General features: G+C 39.0%; 2 protein-coding genes across 4 annotated transcripts in view; both read right to left on the reverse strand.

The window, feature by feature from the left end:
- Positions 1-6,258, reverse strand: part of col15a1b (collagen, type XV, alpha 1b) — a 44,070-nt gene extending 37,812 nt beyond the window's left edge. The window contains exons 1-2 of the mRNA XM_077537058.1: positions 6,123-6,258; positions 5,830-5,894 (exon numbers count right to left, since the gene is read on the reverse strand). Coding sequence (XP_077393184.1) covers positions 5,830-5,894; positions 6,123-6,133 — 76 coding nt within the window. The 5' untranslated portion in view covers positions 6,134-6,258. The remainder of the gene's footprint in view (positions 1-5,829; positions 5,895-6,122) is intronic.
- A 6,555-nt stretch (positions 6,259-12,813) lies between these two features.
- The window catches only part of LOC144030621 (solute carrier family 12 member 7-like), a 30,879-nt gene continuing 19,688 nt past the window's right edge, over positions 12,814-24,004 (reverse strand). For 2 of the 3 annotated variants that reach the window (XM_077537068.1, XM_077537085.1), the window contains 9 exons: positions 22,630-22,798; positions 22,025-22,220; positions 21,789-21,958; positions 18,359-18,490; positions 18,139-18,246; positions 17,854-18,023; positions 17,588-17,602; positions 16,164-16,297; positions 12,814-15,006 (listed from right to left, as the gene is read on the reverse strand). In XM_077537068.1, the coding sequence (XP_077393194.1) occupies positions 14,915-15,006; positions 16,164-16,297; positions 17,588-17,602; positions 17,854-18,023; positions 18,139-18,246; positions 18,359-18,490; positions 21,789-21,958; positions 22,025-22,220; positions 22,630-22,798 (1,186 nt within the window). In that variant the 3' untranslated portion in view covers positions 12,814-14,914. The remainder of the gene's footprint in view (positions 15,007-16,163; positions 16,298-17,587; positions 17,603-17,853; positions 18,024-18,138; positions 18,247-18,358; positions 18,491-21,788; positions 21,959-22,024; positions 22,221-22,629; positions 22,799-24,004) is intronic. The other variant, XM_077537076.1, reaches the window with a different exon arrangement.

Below are 24,004 nucleotides of genomic sequence, written 5' to 3' on the forward strand. Positions count from 1 at the left end.
CGAACCTGATTAACTGCCGGCAATGCGGACCAAACTCTGGCAACGGTCGTACAGGGACCGAACAGCCCGTATCAGGGGGCCCGTACCCCGTACTCCCGAAGCACCCCCCACAGGACTCCCCGAGGGACATGGTCGAATGCCTTCTCCAAATCCACAAAACACGTGGACAGGTTGAGCGAACTCCCACGCACCCTCGAGGATCCTGCTGAGGGTGTCGAGCTGGTCCACTGTTCCATGGCCAGGACGAAAACCACACTGGTCCTCCTGAATCCGAGATTCGACTTCGCGATGGGAAGCCTGTGTTTAAATTTCAAAGAAGCTAAAAACTGGAGCATTATTTCTAGATTTATTATTATTTACAGTGTTAGAATCCTTTTAATCCCAAAAGGTTATTTAATAACCTATTCATTTAATTTCTATTAATAGTACACTGTACATAATGCTGAGATTAATATAAAAATTACAAGGATGCATAAACACTTACAGATTTTTTACATGACGTAGAGTCCTTCAATTAGGAGACAGACATTCTTTGTAGCCTTTCTGCCCCAAAGCATAGCTTGTGTGACACACACAATGATAATGATTCATGGTTAACTTTTCAAAAGTAACCATGGAAATGGAGATACAAACAGCAGATACTCACTTTTATGCAGTAGATTGAATGAACAACATTCAGCAACCAACCTTTAAAGCTAATATATTTAGAACCATTTTCATTTTCTACTACTATTGTCTTTTTACTCCTCATTTTAAATGAAGTTTCATTAACAAAACGGTGGGAACTGAAGTTCCGCTTTGTCACATCCAATCATGGAAAACACACAACTACGGTATGTTTTCAAAATCCAGTTTTCAGGCATTTAAGTTTCTAGTGAATATGTGTTAATATCCCAGGCAGTTGACCGTTCCACTATTACATTTGACACTTGTTCCATTATGCCCAACTGTGTTCCAATCAAAGTCGATGTTGCTCAATGGACACATTCTACACTCTGCCCTGAGTCAGAACACTCCTAATACATTTTGCTGACGACATTTAGGTGGAGCCTCTCCCATCTCATGGGTGACCGTGTCATGTTCAGACTCCAGGTTTCGCTCTCACAAAATGCTTAATGGAGCTGGCAACCAATAACGTCAAAAGTGGTGGAAAGTGGTTGAAAAGCAGACTGTGGGAGCAGTGTTCCAATTACAGTATGAGGTCAAGTACCGTATGTATGGAAAAAGTGATGCAAGTTTTCTCAAGCTAAACATGAATATAAAAATCATCAAGCAAGTGACATACCTGTACTGTAATTAACCAAAAACACGCATTTGATTATAAATTCAACTGCAGCAGTTAAGTGTCATAACAAAATCATGTGGACGGGCTAAAAATAGAATCCCGTTCACTGCAAGTCAACCAAGTGCCAATTGAGTAAAAAGGTGAACGAGTCGGTGAGTAGAAAACATCCATCCATCCATCCATCCATCCATCCATCCATCCATCCATCCATCCATAACAGTGCTTGTTCTAGTTTCAACTTGTTTTAGGCTGTGTTATGTGATGTCAAGGGCTATGTGATGTTAAGAATTTTTAATCCCTTTACCTAGGCAACAGCCAATCAGATAATTCCACGTCAACCCTGTTACCCACATGTCTAGCCACAACCAATCAGATCGATTCCTTGTGTATATAATCCTCCTGAGAAGTGTTTGGCTTTGTCGGATTATTACCTCTGTTATCACTGTCCCTCTGTGCAACTCTCTTTATTTCTCATCTTGTCAATTTTGTTCCACGCCTCTCAATGTGAATAAATAGTTAAAATCTTATTTGTGTCTGCGCTTTGGGATCCAACCTTCAGTACATGACAAATATACATTATGTTTTTGAGGTCTCCTGAAAACTATAATGATGTTAGATGTTTGAGGATTATACTCGACGCCAGTGACATTTTGGACAAGTTGTGTTTCCAAAAAAAACAATGCTTAAATTGATTGCAGAGAGAGGTGAATGCAACCAGTTTCTCTGCGGTGCTGTGTAAATCCGAACGTTGGCCGTTACAGGGTGGTTTCTCCGAACCTGGCAGTCCTTGTAATAAGCTGTTTAGTCTGTGGAGAATAAATAATCGGACCATAAAATCACTAATGTTTCCATGTAAGTCTACATCATTATGTACGAAAAAAAAATCTAAATGGAAAGACATTTCCATCATCAATTGCCAAAATCCATACACCCACACAATTGAACCCCGAGGAACAACTACACCATAAAACAAAACAAAACAAAACAAAACAAAACAAAACTTTTGTGACTTACTCAAACACCCAAGCAACACGCGTAAGGATGTGCTTACAACAATTACAGTATTACAAACAGACATGTACACATCCACACCACCTATTTCTCACCCTGGTGCAGCGTTTGGCTTGCCTGCCACCAGCGTGGAGGCACACATGCGCATGCATGCACATAAAGTGAAACTTGCCCTGCTGCCAAGCCAACAATTTCTCCCACAGTTGTACTCGTATAAGAGGCTCACTGCAAGAAGTAGCGCAACGAAAATCACAACAGCAGAGGTGTAAACATGCAAATGGAAAGGCGCATGATGTGTTTGCTGGTGTAGATTTGGGTCAGTGGGAGCAGAGGTGGTGTTGCTGCCACTAAGCTAAAATTAATTTTCATTTCACGTAAATAGGGAGAATCGGAATCAACTTTCTTTTGTTAGTTTATTGTTTTGTTTTGTTTTAAGAAGGCTTGAAGATCTGTTTCAATCAGGGTTAGATCAACTTTTGAGTTCAAGATGCAGAATTGCTTTTGAAACTTGATTTTGAAAATGGACAGATGGGACAAGTCATTCATGTGTGAAGTAAATAAAACAAAACAAAAAAATCAAATGCATACATTAGGTAGGCGGTAGGGCTGCACGATATTGGAAAAACATGCAATATGCGATATACTTGCTGAACATAGCGATATCGATATTATTGCGATATTTAACATTTACCTAAAGAAATTACATTTTTACCTAATTACCTAATGAAAGAAAAACCCTTTTCATGGGGCAAAATAAGCAACCTTCATGTAATCTTAGTTAATTAATTGTAATTATGTCTTGATAATTTTCAACTATTGAATGGCGATGCACATTTTAGTTAGCATCTGACTGGTCAAATTCATATAAAAAGCATAACATTCCATATAAAACTTACTGCGTGCCTTTGCGATATGCATATTGCAAGGGCCAATATCGTGATATCGATATTTCTTCGATATATTGTGCAGCCCTAGTAGGCGGCATTACAGTCAATGACAATAATGTAGTTTGTGGCTTGAGGATAGTTGGGGGGCGTTTCTGAACATTTTAAGTAGGGATGGACATACCAATACCAGGTATGTTAGTGGGCTGATACATGTCCTTATTTCAAGGAATTGGCACTTGCAACGGTAACCGATACTTGTAATGGCCATTTTACGATCAGGAACTAGAAATTAAAACAATAGAAAATTGACATTAATGTAATACAATATTGAGGGGGAAAATACTCGGGTTATAGAGGTCTTTCTTTAAAATGATTGATGATGAGTTCTTTGGGGTCAAAAATATATGTATCAAAAGTACTAGTAGTATTTGCACTTAGTATCGGTTACTCCTACTACTACTGAACTAGAGCTCAGTATTCATACTAGTATTGGTCTGAAAGAAAGTAGAATCGAACATCCTTAATTTTAAAGGGATACTTTACTCACCGAGCCATTTCATGTGAAAACGTAATTATTTTCATGACCAAATAATACCTTTAAAAACACATTTTCCCACTTGCTGTCGACTGAAGATGACATCATCTATCATCTATGCTAAGGAAACAGGTAATGACCAATTATGGCTCAGTTTGCTGACCAAACCCAGAAAACAGGTGAGTCGTGATTGCAAGTGGAAAAAATGTGTTTTTAAGTATTAATTGTACATGAAAAATCAAAAAGTTATCAAATTAATTCTAGACAAAATATATATTTTTTTTACTTTTGAAATTAGCTCAAAGAGTCAAGTATCCCTTTAATTTTTCTCACCATTGTTCGACTATAGCAAAAAGAGGCTTCTTTTCTTGGACATTTGGTCATTTCCACAATAAATAAATATGAGTCAAAAAAAAAAAAAAGAGTAAATGAAGAAATAAAAAGGTATTCTCATGTTTTTTCATGTTATTTTTGGCAATTACGGTAATTTAACTATAGTCACTTAATAAATGACATAATAAATTGGTTTATCTTTTTGTATTTATGTAAAGTCATTTATTTTAATAATGAAATAATTGATTTCTTGTTATAGTCAACTTAATTAGATTAATCAATTATGTAATAAAATATTATACGTTAATGTTTTACAAAATGTTAGTAACATTATTTTTACTCATTTTTGACAATATGTTCATTATTCAATAAATATTGTAATTTGTTTGATCACATATACTTTATTCTCCTCATGATAAATACATTTTACATTATTTCAGTCTGCTTGTGTTGTCAAACTGTACTTAACAAGTCATGATAATTTTATTATTGTGAACAAGTACAAATGATGGATTTTTAATTCTTACATGTGACCGTTTCTAAAAGAGTTTTTCTGGACGACTTAAAAAAAACTGGTGAAAATTGAGAGTATACCAACTTCTCCAGGGACCACTACACCTCTGTTTGTTGTCACATATGCAAAGAATAGGCCAATAAAAAAAAAAGCCTCTGTTTTCATTTGCCAGAATTGTTCTTCAGATGATGAGTCTGAAAAGTGATTAGTTTGCCAGGTTTTGTTTCATTATTTAAAAATGGATTTTCCAGTTGTTGGATCTTCAGCATGCCCGCATGTCAGGACTGTTTCATAATGAACCACCCATTAACTGAAATGCTTTTTTTGAAATTCAGTTTCATCTCAAATTTCCAGTTTAAAGGAAGCAAAACATGCATTTGAGGCTGAGAGCTATGATCTACAACTCAAAACACAACTGTTTAAAATTGCGTACCCAACTTAAATGTCATTCTGCTCTTCTATACCACCTCCTCACCCCATTTTTTTTTTTTAAAGTCCTCTCTCAACATCCTGTATGCTCTCCTTGAATGCCAAGAAAGGCGCCTCTAAATATAATGCACTATTATTATTATGTATATGCCAGCAGTTCCTAAGGACTTTAATCTATTTCATAATATTTTATGTTAATTAAAGTTTGATCAATGACTATGGTAAATTTCAAGATCAATGATAAACAATTGCTCTGGCTGTAAAAAAAAATATAAAAAATAAAAAAAATTAGAAGAACAAGAATAATTTTGTCCTTGTTTGCAAAATCCAATGTGACAACTTACCCATTGGCGGGGAAACATGTCATGTTCACAGTCTCTATTTGATGGCTTATAACCCTGCACTGACACCAAGCATGAAAATGACATGAATACAAAAATATACCTAAGACTTTGGTCTTTCCTCTGTTTATGATGTATTGATTCCAAGAAATATACAAAAGTATAAAAAGTGATACAACTAGCCCCGGTCTCCCCTACTTGTCCTCTTTGGTAAAATGAAGACTTTAGATGAACGGGGAAATTACGTTTCCAGCCCAGTCGCTAAATGATTTATTACTAAGGCACCTCAGTCTATAAGAGGGTATAGAATGCAGTGTTGTTGACGTTTGGCTTAAAACGATAACTCAGAACACTTGTGCTGCTTTTAACAAAAACAAAAGTCAGAGTATAGAATGTATTTAAATGTTGTATTTGTTTCATAATTAAGGTCTACAATAATCACATTCTCAAGACCCCAAAAAACTGGCAGCATCAGAAGACACATGAAGGTTTACCTTCCTCAACCTGTGAAGATGCAGTACGACAGCACAGGAAGACAAGATGCAAAACTAGAGGCCACCTGAGGAGACAGATCAGCATTAGAACCATTTTGTTAAGTTGCGATTTGATTGGAAAAAGTTGGAAATTTGTTAAACAATCTCCTTGTATTGTGAGAAAAGTTTGTTTGCTTGTCAAAGGTGTGCTGATACATGAGGGCCTTTGAGAACAAATCAGTGATATAACATACAAAGTAATACAGACTACCTAATTTCTATAATAAACTGTAGCAAAACTGTAAACATCTTACCCTTGCAGCATTTTGGGAGGAGAGGATTTAGAAATCCACGAGTCAAGTCCAAGCGCATGTGTGCGATGAAATTCTGGCTAAATTTGTGCTCCCCTTGTCTCACAGCTCCCTCTCTCCCTCTCTGCAGTACAAAAGCCCTCTCAGTTCTGAGCCGAGTCTTCAGGCCCACAGAGTTGGGAAATGTGATTCCCTTGGTGAGAAACCCCACCCTTAACCCACTCAATTGACCCGCCCGCCCCTCACTAAGCTACCACTCCAGTCAAATTTTCGTCATTGAGTTTAGTCTGATGCCGTTGTTAAGGTACCTTTCATTTCAATCTGTTACATTTATTCCCTGAAGGCCTATTTACACTGCACTACAAATTGTGCCAACAAATTTTGACATACTTAATTACAATTGTTAAGTTGTCAATGCTACTTCATGTATCTTGTGTGTAATTATTATTATTAACACTCGTTGTTTTGGGTCCTTCTTCTGGAGCAAAAAAAAAAAGATGCTAAATGAACTGAGGTCGAAGGCGGTAAGTCTCATGTGATACGCTGAAATACATACTTTGAACATTAAAGTGGAAGTTTACCCAAAAATATTCTTTACAATAATATTTTCAATGCAGTTCCACTTGTCTAAACACAGTATCTTGATTAATATTGTTTGTGTAATATGAATAAAGCAACAAAATCCAAACATTTTTATCCATACCAGGGTGCGGCCGTTTGTCACTTCCTGTCGAGTGAAAATGATATCACAATTGCTCAGGTAGCGACCAACCACGGATCGTCTATTTTCTGAAGCTGAGCCATGATTGGTCATTACCTGAGCTCCAACTGTGATGTCACTGATAGCAAGTGATAAAATGTCCGCCCCCTTGACGGGTGGATTTTTCTGCTTAACTCATATTCCACAAATGCAATATTAATCAGACTACTGTGTTTATACTTGTGGCACATAGGCCATTATTGTAAAGAAAATGTTGCCGTTGACTTCCGGTTTAACCCAGTTCTTAGAGAAATTCTAGTCTGCATCCTGACTACTGTCAAGGTACCTTTGAGCAAGGCACCAGACCCCTTGAAACTCAGTTCAGTGCGCTCACTCTGACATGACACGTGTGTGGTCTGTTTCTTTACATTTCCTAAAAATTTCCCAGAGGGAGCCATCAACAAAGTCAAGTCTAAGTCTAAGTCTAAGTCTGAATTCCAAATTGCACACACGGACTAAAGTCACTGAACAAAATGTAATGCTGTACTGATGGATTTACTCATAATTTATTACAAACTTGCTCATTGTAAATTTTATGTGATCCAAAAATAATATGTCCACCTCTTGATTAACTTGCCTTTGTGCCACACAAAGCCAAAGTGTTCAATAGGTTCGGAGGGCGTCACTCTGAATGCCCGTGCTGTGATGTTAACACCCCATTATTAGCAGAAGCAGGAATGATAATGACCCAAAAGAAAATCAAATGCGCCCTCCACTTCCTCATCCTCTGGCTGTTTTCCTCTTTGTGGAAAACATTCCCTCGCCAGGCAGGCCACTTTTGTTTGACCTCTTGAGCTCTTCTCCTAGATGGAGCTGTCAGATAAAACAGTCTCCCTCAAGGAAAATGCTACTTATCCAAAGCATCACATGCTAGAAAACAATCAGAACAAAGACACCACCTCCAGTTTGGCATGCTAAGGAATATTTACCCTCAGCATTAACCGCAATCTACTAAATACTAAGTTTAAGACTGTTATGTTCTGGAATTGGATCCCAAAAATGCAGACACAAATAAGATTTTAACTCCTTATTCGCATAACATCGAGAGGCATAGAACAAAATTGACTAGATAAGAAACAACGAGAATGTATCAAGAATCACGAGACGCTAAGCTAACTTGGGCTGTGGAGGTGCACGGAGGAACAGAGTTAATAATCCGACAAAAACACACACTTCTCAGACAGGCTTATATAGACAGAAAATCGATCTGTTTGGTTGTGGCTAGACACGTGGGTAACACGACTGACATGTTATTATCTGATTGGCTGTTGATCAGGTAAAGAGGTTAAAGATTCTTGACATCACATAGCGTCTTACCAGTTGAAACTAGATGCTGCTTACATCAGTTCAAACCAGACACTTGACCACACAGTCATGACCCAAACATAACCCTTGCATGACCCAAACATAACCCTGCCATGCCCTTGCATGAACCAATCATAACCATATGCCAAAATCCTGATATAAAATTATAAACAAGAGTGGCAAGTGTGGATCAGTGGTAGAGTGGTCGTCCAGTATGCCTGAGGTTGTGGTTTTGATCCCCTTATTGAAGTGTCCATGAGCAAAATACTGTATTCCGAATGCTGTCATTAGAAGGTGACGGGCTAGTCAAAATGTAAAGCAGTTTGAGACCCTTGTAAGGGTGAAAAACACTATACAAATGAATTGTTGCAATTATCTAGTTTTTCAACAGTTATTGGCCATGTTCTCAAAGATTAATCACACACATATTTTTTTTTGTCATATACTATTGTATTACATGCAATCTTGTTAAAATTAGAGTTAAAAACTATGCTTTGAATATGGGAAAAAAAAAAAGCTGTGGTTTTACGAAAAAGTAATTTTCTGTTATTTAGTATTTTCAAGGCACCCAAGCTACCGGAAAATTACCGTATTTTATTTTATTTTATTTTATTTTATTTTACGAGTTTATTTTTAACAGTGTAAGTAAATACAACTTTTCAGTATGCGCGGCTAACATGCTAAAAAAAAAATTAATACTAATGTCAGCAACCCCTGTACCTACTAGCTCTGTATGTTGCAGTGTTTTGTTCTACAGAACTGCAGTGGTCCATTTTCTTATTGCCCGTCTCCTCTCAGAAAGTATCTCAAAAGCATTTTACTACCACCACTGTTGCTGTTTGTGAGAATGTCTTGTTGTAACTGATGCTTTCCACGCAGCTTGGTTTTCGCAGATTCCCATGGTCCTATTTTGAAGTGGAAACCTGACCGTCCCAAGCCAAGTCAAGTGGAACTGAGTAGATTCGAGCTGAGCCGTGACGATGCTGTAGTAGTTCATCCGTTTGTTTTGGCCATTTGAAAATCTGTTTGATAGCAGAAGCGCTTGTGTGTCTAATTTTGTCTTTTCTTTTAAAGGAGCTTACATTGACGTTTGAATTCTCAAACGTCTGTAGGCTATTAAGAACACTATTTTTGATACCACTCTGGAAACTTGCTTGGGCCTGTTAGATCACAGATGACAATTTTCCAATGCTTTTGTTGAGAGCAAAAACTTGTAGGCCACAATACTGAAAACTTGCACTTGTAGAGATCGCTAATGGATGGATAGATAGAGAGACAGACTTAGTTTAATGTGGTTTGAATTCAATAGTTCAGGCTCCGCAATAAGGGTAGCCGGCATCCTGACTTAGGCAGGACAGTCCTAATTTTCGGGGATGTGTCCTGCATCCTGCGCAACCCTAAACAAGATGCTGGTTTGTCCTCCTTTTTAAAGAAAATGAGCCATGATTGAGTTGATGTGACCCAACATCATCCCCACCCCACGCTTGTCACAACTGGTCTGTGATTGGCCAAGAGCAGCTTCAGTCAAAAATCTCGCATTCCATTGGTTCAATAAATGTAAACAAAGCTGTATGTGTGGCTATCTGACTAGCCTATGTCATTTCCTCACTGTCTTCTCTGCCAGCAGCGAAAAGGCAGTGCTAGCAAAAATGCCAAAACGCCGGACATCTTTTAATATGGAATGGACGAAAAAGCACAATTTCCTGGCCAAAAGCAGTTGAGACTGGTTTCACGGTTTCTGCACGATTTGCCGGTGTGATCTGGATGTGAGCAGTCAGGGCAAAGCAGTCATAGAACATTAAGCGGGGACAGAGAAGCATAAAAACGAGGTGAGCAGCAAGTGCGTCATCCTTGAAGACTTTTTTTCCCCCCTTATTTGCCTTTCAAAATAAGTTATGTTTCGTGCCACGTTGTACTGTTACACAAGCATGTCACTGCTTAGTGGTTTAAAAAACATAGTACTGTAAACTATATAAATTGTCAAAAAGAAGTTTTACTTTTTCTTGATATTTTTTTTACCATTTAGTTACAAACAGGACAAATCACACAGGAATTTAAGACCAAAACAGTAGCACTAGGACACTCAAATATTTTCAATGATTTCATTGAACAGCTTGGGCATGCACTGCATTAATAGCTTATTGTGACCGCTCGCCACTGTATCTATAAACAAAACTTTGTTAATGAAAATACCTCGCAAGTCTGATGTACAGTGTTCCCTCATTTTTTGGGGTTAGGTTAAAAAAAAATAAAAAATACCGCAAAAAATTGAATCCACAAAGTAGTTAACTTTATGTTTTACATTTGTAAGGCTCTAAAACTCACACAGTTTATACACTTTTCTCATTGAGGCATTTACATTTTCTCACATTTCTCTCTTGTTTAAACATTCTCTATGTTCAAACCTTCATAAATTTCATGAAAAGGAAACATTACAGTAAAAAAAAAAAAAAAAAAAAAATCTGCGAAACCGTGAAAAGTGTACCGCGTTATACCGAGGGAACACTTACTAATTTGTGAAAATATGTCCTCCTTTTTAACCTTATGGCCACCCTACTCCTAATGTCAGAGGCAGGAGCAAAGGATCAAATCAATTCCAGAGAAAGTGATAACAGGAAACTGAAGGTGTAGATGGATACCGATTAATTTACAACACGATCACACGATTACTGTCACATTGTATTTTGTGCACGCTGACCCAGTAAACTAATGTGTGGCACTAACAAGCAACCATTCATCGACAGCCAACTGTCCCTGGACAGACAAGGAGGATTTGGAGGAATAATTGATTTCTGGAAACTGTGTTTGCTTGGGCCTGTTAGGTAACAGATGACAATGAATATCAGGGACATATCCAAGAATGCTAGAAAGTGAGAGCAATCAGGAATCTCACAGCTTCTATACAAAACAATGTGCATCAAAGAAACAGGAAGGAGAATCAACATAATACAAAGCATCTAGTTGCCTTAACAATGTCCAACCTTGATTTAGTTTCATTTCCTTTGTATATGCTGTACACTTCCTGTTTAACCATTTCCTGTCTATTGTCTTTTTTTTTTTTTTTTTTTGGTGTGGGGTGGGGAGCGTTGGGGGGGGGGGGAGATCTTCAGCTGCTAATAACTGCTGGTAGTGTAGTCAGCAAGTTTGCTTTGTTTTTGTGATCTATGTTTTATTCCTGAGTGGTGCAATTAGAACTCCTGTAATGTGTCGCTAAATACATGATTTTAAGGCTTTTTGGAACTACTGTATATCGCCTCTTGATTAATGATGTTCGATACCACTTTTTTTCAGACTGACACCAGTAGATGTACTCAACTCTTGAGTACTTGTATTGTAATTTAGTACTAAGTCACATATACCAAGTAAGCCTACCAATACACCACAATTTTTGATACATATAATTTCCCCCTAAATAATAACAGATAATTTTGAAGACCTATGTATAAATGGCATCCTGTATATTTTCTTGTTTGAGGTCTTGTTTCAACTTTTTTTTTTTCAAGCATTTTCACATACTATACCACAATACAACATAACTAATTTGTCCCCACTAAACTACACTAATAGTCATTGTTCCCACAGAGCAGAGAATACTGTATAATTGTAATGTACTGTATGCTACTTTTGTATATGTGTTGGTGCGTTATGTTAACTAATTACTAGGGGTGTTAAAAAAAAATCGATTCGGCGATATATCGCGATACTACATCGCGCGATTCTCGAATCAATTCAATAATCGGCAGAATCGATTTTTTTTTTTTTTTTTAGGATTCACACCTTGAGCATGGAAGAATGAACGGAACATTAAGCCTTAATATTTTATTTTAATGCTGTTCAAACATGAAACAGATTACAACCTCTATAAGTCTGAAATTTCAGATAAATAAATAATACATTTTCATATAAATCTTACACTCTACAAGCTTACTGATTAGTATTTTCTAAATTTGAATGAAAAAAATCCCAACAATCGACTTATAAATTCGTATCGGGATTAATCGGTATCGAATCGAATCGTGACCTGTGAATCGTGATATGAATCGAATCGTCAGGTACTAGGCAATTCACACCCCTACTAATTACCATAACATTGCATATTCTTGCTACTAGTGGTAGCATGAGGCACATCTGCAGGTAGTTCATTCTGGGATCTACTAATAATAGCATTGCTCTCCTAGCAGGGTGTTAGAAGTGAGAAAGTTATTGGGGGTTATTAGAGTGAAACAACCCAGCAGCAGGATTGCTTTCTGACGCTTCTGAAGGAATAGGAGCACTGCCAGAGCCTTACAAATTGGCCTCCAGCAGGTCACCCGTGTGCATATTTTTGGCCAAGTTGTAAGAAAAAGACATGATGAGGATGGTATGAGTGCCTGACTTCAACAAACAGGACCTATGCTCACTGCCAGGCACCGTGAAGTCCCATTTAAATTTTCCAGGAAACAGCAGAATTGGGACATTTTCCATCTCTTCACAGTTGAGGGCAGGTTCAAATTGCGCATGTGAGAAATAGTAGAAAATATTCTGCTTGTGTCTTAAAAAATATATTTTGACAAGGAGTCAGAATTCAGTCCTCAATTATTGTCCTTATGTTGTTGTAAATATTTTAATTCATTGACATCTATAGCAGGATATGTTGAAGTTGAAGTTTATTGAACAAGTAAACATAACATATAAACATAAACAAATAGCAAATAAAAACTGAGAGAAAGAAAACGAAAAAACTCATAACAATCATTAGAAATGGTTTACATGTCCAAAGGGAGTAGGAAGAAGTTAAAAACTTATCTAATCCTACCCCTTATTCTTTACATTTTATTTCAACAGTAAATTAACACATCACAATTTAAAAAAAAAAAAAAAAGCGCATGTGCATGAACCCCCGAGGCGCACACCGCAACAATACATCATCGTACTCGCACATACAACCCTCATCACCCTCAATAATAGTAATCTTCAAGTGATTTGAACTTATATTGTTAAACTGCACATACTGATATCTATCATCCAAATAACTTTTTATCCATTTATATGCTAAGCCTCTTCTACCATATTTCTCTAATTGACTCATTAATATAGAATGGTCTATTGTGTAAAACGCTTTCTTTAGATCCATAAAAATCCAACAGTATTTTTTTTTTATCATCTATGTTGGTAGATATTACTTCGAGTTCCATGACTGCCATTGAGGTGGTCCGTTTTTTTCTAAACCCATATTGATTTTCACTTAAGAGCTTGTATTTGTCAATAAAGTTGTCCAGTTGGTGTAAAAACAATTTTTCTAGAAGTTTTGTGAACTGTGGCAATAGTGATATTGGTCTCCACTTTTGTAAATAGGAATGACTTTTCCTATTTTCATTTTTGATGGAAATATACCAGTTTTAAATGACAAATTGCATATATATATATATATATATATATATATGTGTGAAAGGTCCCACAAAATATTCTGTAATACTTTTTACTAGTGTCATATCAATAGTAAAAAAGTCAGTGGACTTTTTATTTTGTAATCTTTTTACAACATTTAATACTTCTATGTCATTGACAGCATTAAGGAACATAGTGGATGAATTATTGATATATGTGATTTAAGCATTCCCTTAAAAAAAAAGTGTAAGGCGGTAAGGGCACTTCTTTTTGTCACAAATGCAATGTAAAGTGAAATGAAATTGTTGCTACCAGTCTTTAATACATTTGCGATAAATAAAGACGAGCTTCATAATGATAAGTTGTAGAAAGGATCTACTTACTATAAATGCTTTAAAACAAGCTATTTTCAAACAAACAATACAGACTAGACTATTTTTGATTGGCACACTTCATGAATCCACAAGAAGATAAAGAGATGAAGCAAAGGGAGCATTTGAAAGTCATTCAAATTGCATGGCCAATCAAATTCATTACATATCATACACACAAAATAATACATAAAAAAAAAAAAAATCACAACTTATCAGTGCTTAAAGGTTGTGATCAAATGATACACAAAGCACAACACTTTACACAAACATATTTCCCTTTTGAGATCTTTCTCAATACCATATGAAACATATAGTATATGATTTTATCCTCAGTTTACAATACTGACAAACCATGACGACAGACCAAAGCCAATCGGTTTTCTCTTTCATTATGACCGCCAGTCCACTTGAAATTTAAAAAAATGATAAATAATGATCTTTGTCACTTCAAAAGTGACAATTTCTACATGGTCTGAACACTGGACATACTGTAGTTGACAAAGTGTATTAAAGCGTGTTAGTTAGCACTCTTTACTGTTGTAGTTTCCATCACTTCATCTTTACCCTACTATACAGTGACATGATACAAATGTGACAACTCATCCCTTGATTCCACAGTCAGCATTTTCAATGAAGGATTTCACTATGTTGATTCTTTGTTGTCAACATGATTAATAAAATAGATAGCAAGTGGCACTCGGTTCCTGCATGTGCCATGCAAAGTAATTTATGTGAATTGAAGTTCACGATCGTAATCTTACAATCTACAGTACAGATGGTTCAACATCTGCAATGGGGTGTCAAGGTGCACCGACCTCACTTTGTCACAGATTTCCCAATTTCCTCAGTCTGACATTGAATGAGGCTTGCAATGTCTAACAACATCAGCCATGTCCAACACTGAGTCCATGGACTGTTGATGCGCATATTTGTCAAGGTCTTCCATGGTTTTCCTTTGCAGTGCGCTCACCATTAGGAAGCGCGTGACACTAAGAGTAGATGGTGATGACCTCCCGGCCACCTCCACGAACCAACAAGACACGATCCAATCCTTCCATGAGCACTTCGAGAAACTCCATATCTTGTAGAGAGCCCGTTAAGGAATGCAACGGTATACATGATGATGCACATGTCAAGATATTCCTCCGAATGGGAGAAATTCTGCATGGGAATAACTACATTGTTAACATAGAATAGGTTTTTGGGGAAAAAAAATGCAAGGGACAACCACAGTGAATATTGTACATATGTGACCGTGTAAGTGCAAACTATGGAATTTAAAGGGATACTTGACTCATTGAGCCATTTTCAGCAGTGAAAAGTTCAGATTTTGTCAGGAATTAATTTGCTAACTTCATTATTCATGGCCAATTAATACCTTTAAACACTTTTTTTTCCACTTGCTGTTGACTAATGATGACATCACCTGTGCTGAGGATGTAGGTCATGACCAATCATGGCTCACCTGTTTTCTGGGTTTGGTCAGCAAACTGAGCCATGATTGGTTGTGCCCTACTTCCTCAGCACAGGTGATGTCATCATCAGTCGACAGCAAGTAGAAAAAATACTTTTTAATGGTATTAATAGTACAAGAAAAATAATGAAGTTACCGTATTTTCCGCACTATAAGGCGCACCTCATTATAAGGCGCACCTTCAATGAATGCCATATTTTAAAACCTTTTTCCATATATAAGGCGCTACAGTAGAGACTGGGGTAACGTTATGCATCTATTAGATGGTGCTGCGCTAAAGGGAATGTCAACAAAACAGTCAGATAGGTCAGTCAAACTTTAATAATAGATTACAAACCCGCTTTATTCACTCCCAAAATGAATAAACAGCTGTTTTATTATTTTCTCTGAGGTAAAGTATTAGTGTTAGCTAGCGATCCAAGATGGCGGGATCTTCTGCCGATCGTGCAGGGTCACCGATAGCGTATTGACAGCGAGACCTTTTGCGGCTCAATATTAATCCATATACAAGGCGCACTGGATTATAAGGCGCATGGTCAGCTTTTGAAAAAATTGAAGTCTTTTGTGGTGCGCCTTATTAGTGCGGAAAATACGGTACCACATTAATAATAGACAAAATATTAACTTTTTATTGCTGAAAATGGCTCAATGAGTCAAGTATCCCTTTAATGCACTTTGAATGCACGTTCTAAATGTGATGATTAATAGTCACATCTCTGCTGTCATCAATACGATTATTATTGAGTCAGATTTGTCAAGGATACAGTTCTCATCCCCTTTTTTGTTCTTTGGTGGGCCTGGCATGTTAAGCAACACCAGCTGTGAATCTTGCGATTTCTTGACCACCACCTCATTCAGTTTGACAGCCGTGTGCATCCTTCTCACGTTGGACTGGTTGCTAGATTAAATCAACAACATGGACAATATTAGAGAAGTTTATTGTTGTTATATGTGGCGATATCAGGGGAGTAGAAGATTTAGATCTAGAAGTAAAGTAGGCAAATACCTTCACTGGAAATGTTATGAGGTTTATGCAAATAACACTAATACAAATTCATGAATAGTGTCAGAGGGATCATAATATGTTTACCAGTGTGGGTGTTGCTATGTAATGCTGCCAAAATTGTTATTTATTTTGATTTGTTATTGGATTTGAATTAAAGAGCATGTACTTAATGTTCTGACCTGTGAGTGAATTGAGCACAGGGGTGGGAACCTCTGGGTACCTCACGATACGATACGATATGCAATACAAGGCTCACGATAACAATGATCTCACGATATGACTATACCGCGATTATCAATATATTAGTCAGGTAATAAATCCATAATAATATACGAGAAAACTACTCAAGACATAAACTGATGATTTTTCAATGAGAAAATTGTTTCTTTTTGTTCCATCAATGAAACACAATATTAAAACTGGTGTCTTCTTCTCAGTGAGTACTTTAGTGTTTTTTTTTTTTTTTTTTAAACAAATACAAATGTATTCTTAACAAATTGTGTCTTTCACTTGTCTCACACTTGTAATGCAGCCTTGTCTGTCAGTTACATAGTCAATTGTTTCAGTGTATAAACTGTGACATCATTTTTTTGTGTAACATTACAAAAGTAAATAAATAAATAAATACATAAATACAATTACTTAAATATTAAATACAATTAAATCAATACTACTATTCTTCAGAAATTGTATGCTTCAAAAAGTCAAAACATAAAATATATTTTAAAATATTACAATTGAAGCTATAATAGACATTTTTCATAGAAACATAAGCGAAAGTGAGTCAGTTGCTGGACACATAAATATCTTAAGCAAAAGTAAGCTCATGAGTCTTCTTCGCCTGAAGACTTCCGTACATTTCCCCGGCACTCTTGTGAGGCGCTCCCCCTAGTGGCCCGCCAAGTAATTGCTCAATAAGTATGACCAATGGAGCCGTTATAGTGGCTGTACATTAACTACAAATATCGCGACACTTGTGCTTGTGTAGGCGCATCGATAATCTATTGGGAGACAAAGTATCACAATTTATCGCGATATATATACCGTACACCCTTAATTGAGCATGTATCAAAAATCTTACTGTTTTTATCATGCACTTTGACAGGATGATTATCATGCACATGCATACAAAGAGGTCATGCTCATTGTCAGGTAAGCAAAGTGAAATGCAAAACCACTTACAGATTCTCCCACTCACTAAAGGGGGCGACAAAAAGACAGCATTAATGCAGTAACATGGTAAAGTGGTTCTGTCACATGATAAGATGCTTTCACTGGGGTTTGGATGTCCAATTCTACCATCATAAATTATGACAAAAAAATACAACTGCTACCTGTAACTGTTGAGGAAGGCTACAACTTGCACAACGCAACATGTTTGAATGATAATAAATGTAAAAAAAATAAAATAAAATGTTTGAATAGTTTCATATGTCAAAAGTACTTACGGTTTCATGTTAAACATGTCTTTTACACCCACTCCTTCCCTGTGTTTATTTCTCTCATGAATGAGTTTGTCTTTGGTCCAGGTCATGTGTACACGTTCAGGTTTGTCCACTGAAGCATTGTCTTCCTTTGTGGAATGAGACGCTGTATTCCGATCATGGATCAGTTGAGCCTAAAAAAGGTAGCATGTAGCAATTTGGGTGCAGTTATCCATCTTAACTTATGGCATTTTCCTTTAGATTTCAGATTTTTTTTTTTCATTATCATTTTTGCACAGCTCAGTGTACCTCTCTCTCCCTTTCTGTGCGAGATAACTGCATTTGTTTGAGCATTTGAGATCTCTGCTCCATCACGAGGGTCTTCTCGTAGGTGAAAGCTGAGATATCACTGTCATGCTGGGACGGTAAACATTTTTTTTATTTCAGCATACATATAGATAGATATCATATGATGTATTATTTTATGAACAGATGAGACCGTCATAATTAGGAAAAAAAAATCCCTCACCATCTCAACCACCTCCACCACTGCATCCAGACGTAAATGATACAGGAACATCTGCAGATCTTTCTTCATCTGGATGGAATTGTCATCCATCTGTGCCACCGTGAAGATGCGCATTTTACACTTCCTCCATACCTTCATGAGAGACATTTCAGTTCAGAACTACTTTATACCGCTGACTAGACAACATTGTTCTTTAATGGATAGGATAAAAATTGGGTGTATAACACCAACATGTGGTGCTTGAGTGACAGCAGTCAGTGATATTTATCTTGTTTCAAACAAGAGACATAAGAAATGACAATGTGTCAGAGATGCTGATGGAGGACAATCATGCTAAACATCACCAAAGATATTTATACGAGTACGTTGAAAACGAATGATTTATTGGCACGCTGGAACATTTTGACCTGAGGTATGTCCTTCCCAAACATATCAGCACTTGTAATTAACTGAACTCTAACCCCGGGTTTTCACCGGATGCGGTTGCGGTGCGGTTGCGGTGCGGTCCGGCGATGCAAGCAATTAGATTCCATTCATTCGAATGGTGCAGTTTACACCGCTTGCGGGTGCGTTGCGTGTCGACTGCGGAAGGCCTGCGGCGTGCCGCAAGCCTTCCGCAAGGATAGACCTATTTTCTATTTTTGCCGGACGCCGCAGCGGTAGGCCTCCGGCAAATGGCAAGCTAGCACAAAACACATCGAGCGGGACAGGAAGACCGAGGCAGTTTCAAAAGAAATTTCCGGTTACCTTTCAGAATAAAACACTCGCCAGCTCCTATTTCGCAAGTTTTTCAGCAAAACGTGACGTGCGCGTCGCCGGGCCATGTGCTCATTCACGGTTTAGACACCAGCGAACATGGACGAGGAGGTGGAAAACCACAAAATAATATATGACACGGCACATCCTTTTTATAAGGACTGTAATGTATTGTGAGTTTGATGTTCGCGATTGCTTGTTGTGCCCGTCTCGCTTGCCGTACTGAGCGGCAGCCGGACGGGGAAGACAGAAATAAAGAGTGGACCCGCACTGACCCGACTCTCGTTATTAATATACTTTACAAGGACAACCAAAAAAAGGATGCTGCATGGAATCTCATAGCGTCGTTTTGAAATGCCACATAATCGCGCGCGCGCGCGCGCGGTCCCGCGAGACACGTTGGGAAGTGGGCGGCGACGGAGCTGCCGGACCGCAGCTGTGCGGAGCCGGTGTGGATTGACCAAAAAATTGACCCGTCCGGAGCACGCAGTCAAGACGCACCGCACCGCAACCGCACCGCAACCGCATCCGGTGAAAACCCGGGGTAAGGCGGTAAGGAGTAACTATTTTAGTATGTGTGTTCTATTTGTGCTCCGGTTTCCATCCATGAAGTACTGTAGCCACCTTTTTTTGAACACCCAAGCCCATGTTACAAACCACAACTTTGAGAACCACTGGTCTAAAGGATTCACTCGCTCATTAATTCAGTGTGTTTGTTATCCCACCACAAAAGTGTACCGGTAATGAAAAAGTGTGACGATGACCCTAATACTGCCAAAGGGATAGTTCGGCTTTTTTGACATGAATCTCTATTTCATCCTCACCTCCAGTGGTGTGCAATCAGCACTGACTTACCCCTGACAGCTTTCTGTGACACGAGTTCTGGTCCGGTGTTGGACGAGAGGACAGTAGTCCGGCGAGTTGGCTTGGGTCACGGAAATAAAGCGTTTTTCTTCTAAAAACAATTTGTGTTCAAAAGAGTGATACATTTCCAGACAAAACTCCCTTCGGAAAAAAGGTCAGACGCATTACCCCCGGGCACTACTTTTCTGTTCGTTCGTATCACTGCGCGGCGCCCTGTAGAGAGCTGACCGACGCGCCTTCCGCCTTCGAAAAGACAAACAACTTGTAGATTAGTGCGCGTCTATCAGCTGCATGCGGGGCGCCGTGCAGTGATACACCACTGGAGGTGATAATGAAAGGGAGATTGAATGTGGTACACATGTTGGGCGGCACGGTGATTGACTGGTTAGCACGTCCGCCACCCAGTTCTGAGGACTCGGGTTCGAGTCCGGGCTCCGGCCTTCCTGGGTGGAGTTTGCATGTTCTCCCCGTGCCCATGTGGTACTTCGGTCTCCGCCCACATTCCAATGACATGCATGGCAGGTTAATTGGGCGCTCCGAATTGTCCCTAGGTGTGCTTGTGAGTGTGGATGGTTGTTTGTCTTTGTGTTCCCTGCGATTGGCTGGCAACCAGTCCAGGTTGTCCCCTGCCTACTGCCCAGGGCCAGCTGAGATAGGCGCCAGCACCCCCCGCGACCCTTGTGAGGAATAAGCGGTCAGGAAAATGGATGGATGGATGGTACACGTTTCTGTCTTGGCAGTACAATATGGAAAAAGGGACCCTAAGTCGATAAGCTCTGGTTAGTGTTAACATGAAGAGACACGCCTCTATTTTCTTTGGCATCTGCCATTCACAATTAATGTAATTATCAAAGCATATTTGGTTGTTGGTTGAACCTTTAAGCCTGATTTATGCCTCTATATTTGCTCTCGCGTTGATGACCGGCGTAGATCACATGATCTACTCGAGCCATGAATTTTAAGTGCCGCGTAGCTCGTGGCCAACTGTGGTGCACACGTCGCCAATCCTTGCACGCCGTAGATGGCGGGGCGTAGCTCGCTCGTGATTTGTCCGTTTGATGGTGCACTCGGCTTTTTTTTTTCTTTTTTCTCTCACCGCCCCCTCGCCCAGATAGTTTCCGTGAAGGCAACTGTTTGGCGGAGACCACGGCTGTGCATGTGGATTTGTGCCTGGGACGAGAGGCGGAAAACAACAACAACAACAACGACAAAAACTGTACGCTAAGTGCATGGCTGTTGTGTTTTGACGAGCTTACGGCCAACACCGGTGCAAATTGGCGAAAAATAATTCGACTCTCCCCCCGGCTTTGTTTCGTGTTTCTGAATTAAATTGAATTTCCTGAATTCATCATAAAATGCAGAGGAATCTCCACTCTGTGGCGTCCCAGCCGTAGCGACAGCCCGACTTGGAGTGAAACCACAGCAGACACCGATGTGTATTGCGATGTGTATTGCGCACAAGTTGGAAGGCAAATGCACGAGCGGAGCTCCGCCGGAACGTCTCCGCGTGAGCCTCAAGCGGAAGTATACTGAAGCCTTTAGTGTAAAACAGTGTGATCTATGAATGAAGCTCTTAATACCATTCACACAACTAAATGGCTTGTATTAGTAAACAATAATGTGAAGTAAAATTATTCATCCATCCTTTTTATATACTGCTTGACAGTTGTAGTCAAACTGACACCCAGGACTGGTCGCCAGGAAATACATTACAAATATTACAATAATACTAATAATAACACAATGCATTTGTCTCCCCAAGTAGAGATTATCATCAGGCAAATTTAGCATATGAATGAAAGATGCAAACCTTGTGTTGACTGATTAAAAATGGCAGCAGCATAAGCAGTCCACCGTCGTGGACAATCCACCACACGTCGATGGTACCTTCCTTCAGCCGCTCCTGGTTTCCTGGAAAGTGGTCGATGTTCTTGGCCACCAGCAGAGCCTGATTGGCCTCTGTTGTCTCCCTCACAGTCTCTTAAGTTAGAGACAGATGTTGCAGCAGAAAATAACCATTTCAACGCACGATCCCGTGACGCTTACCTATAAAGTTCCTCCTTGAGCAGGAGTCTTGAGCCTGCTTCCAGCCCGCTGGCCAAGCCATCAAAACCGCATTGTGCTTCATCCCTCCCAGTCCTGCCGACTGGATGAGCAGAGAGAAACCATCTCGCAGGTTGGAGGACACGACTACGTGGGAGAAACCTTTAGTCCGTTCTGAGGTCATTGCTTCTTTCAGGTTCTGCAGGTGACATGCGATCCACAAAGGGAGAGGAAGGAAATGACTGGTTCAATTTAATCTGTTGGACCCTATGGCCTTGATATTAATGGAAGACTGGAACTTCATTAAAACATTATACAGCTGTACATTGTCACTGGATTCGCTCGAGTTCACGCTTGAGATAAATGGCAGCTGGCAGATAGCAACAACAGGTGGACTGAATATGAATCAGAATGATGGTTGTGCAATCCTCCATGCTAAGGTGCGAGTGAACCGGAACCATCTTTTATATTTTGTCTACATGCGTTCATTAATTTGAGCTGTGCATCACTGCACAGCTGAGAATCAACAGGCTGGAATGCAGGATCTGTGGGCTGGCTGACACTTACAGCTGTCAACGGGTCAACAGGAAGCGAACAAATAGCCTAACCTGCTCTCCGGACTTGGCATCAGCCCCTCGTGTCATGTAGGTTCCCTCCAGTACAGAACAGACGATGGTCAGCCCTTTTCCTGCTTTCAGCTGTGTAGTGAAGGACAGGAGGCGCGGATGTTTCACCGCCAGGTGTGAGTCTAGCTTGCACAACACTAATAGCTGGGGCCTGACGACATGACAAAAGCCAAGCATGCTTGTGAAATAAAACTGCTTTAATGAGTACAAACATTACATTACTATGAAAAAGTCTTCAATGACCCTCAAAATGTGAGTGCCATATTTAATGTTTGTTTGTCCATCTGTTAATTGGAGGTTACTTCCTGGTTCATGGTGGTTCCATTGATGCCATGTTGACATGAAATGGGGCAAATAAATTCATGTAACTAATATTCATCAGTGGCAGTAAAAATGTAAACTTAAGGTATACGCTATGTAAATAATGTTCAACAAGATGTGTTTACCCTACAGTATCCTTGGGGAGTTTTGCACAGTACTGTATACAAAAAATATAGTTTTTCTCAAAATTGTTTCAATTTTTGTTTTTGGGGGTTACACTTTTACTGAGCCATAATGAAGCCACCATATAGTTCCCACCATTCTAAATACTTAACTTTGTAAAAATAGTAAGAAAAATATCAGCATAAATAAAGAATACAGTAAATCCGAGAGGTGGTGAGGGTGGGGGCATAGGATGGAGGTAAAAATGTGTGACATAGCAAGGTATAACCCAAGATAAACCCCATAATACAGGAATTTTGGACCCTAATAGAAATCCGCGATAGAGCGAATACGCGATGAGTGAACCACGAAGTAGCGAGGGACCCCTGTAATACTCATTCACAATTATACCCAATGTTGTCACTATAACAGAGTGGCTAATACTACATTTTACACTATGTTACCGGTAGCCATAGACGCCTCGGTTGCCTGCAACATATGCTGTGGGATTTTGGTAATTTCACCATGTTGTATATTTTTTTTATATTAGTATAGGCTTTATCTATCTATCTATCTATCCATCCATCCATCCATCCATCCATCCATCCATCCATCCATTTTCTTGACCGCTTATTCCTCACAAGGGTCACGGGGGGTGCTGGAGCCTATCTCAGCTGGCTTTGGGCAGTAGGTGGGGTACACCCTGGACTGGTTGTCAGCCAATCGCAGGTATAGGCTTTATTCGATCAGGATTTTTGGGGCATATCACAATCGCCGATCAGCGAGTAAAAAAAAAGAAAAAAGAAAATCCAATCACATATGATGGCACAATGTGTCTATTTAAATAACATTTTCTCTCTCTCTCTCTCTCTCTCTCACACACAAGAGTTCATACTTGTTTCTCTTCAGATTGTATAAATCTTTCACCTTTTAT

The sequence above is a fragment of the Festucalex cinctus genome, chromosome 1, assembly GCF_051991245.1.
Source record: "Festucalex cinctus isolate MCC-2025b chromosome 1, RoL_Fcin_1.0, whole genome shotgun sequence".
Classification (NCBI taxonomy): domain Eukaryota; kingdom Metazoa; phylum Chordata; class Actinopteri; order Syngnathiformes; family Syngnathidae; genus Festucalex; species Festucalex cinctus.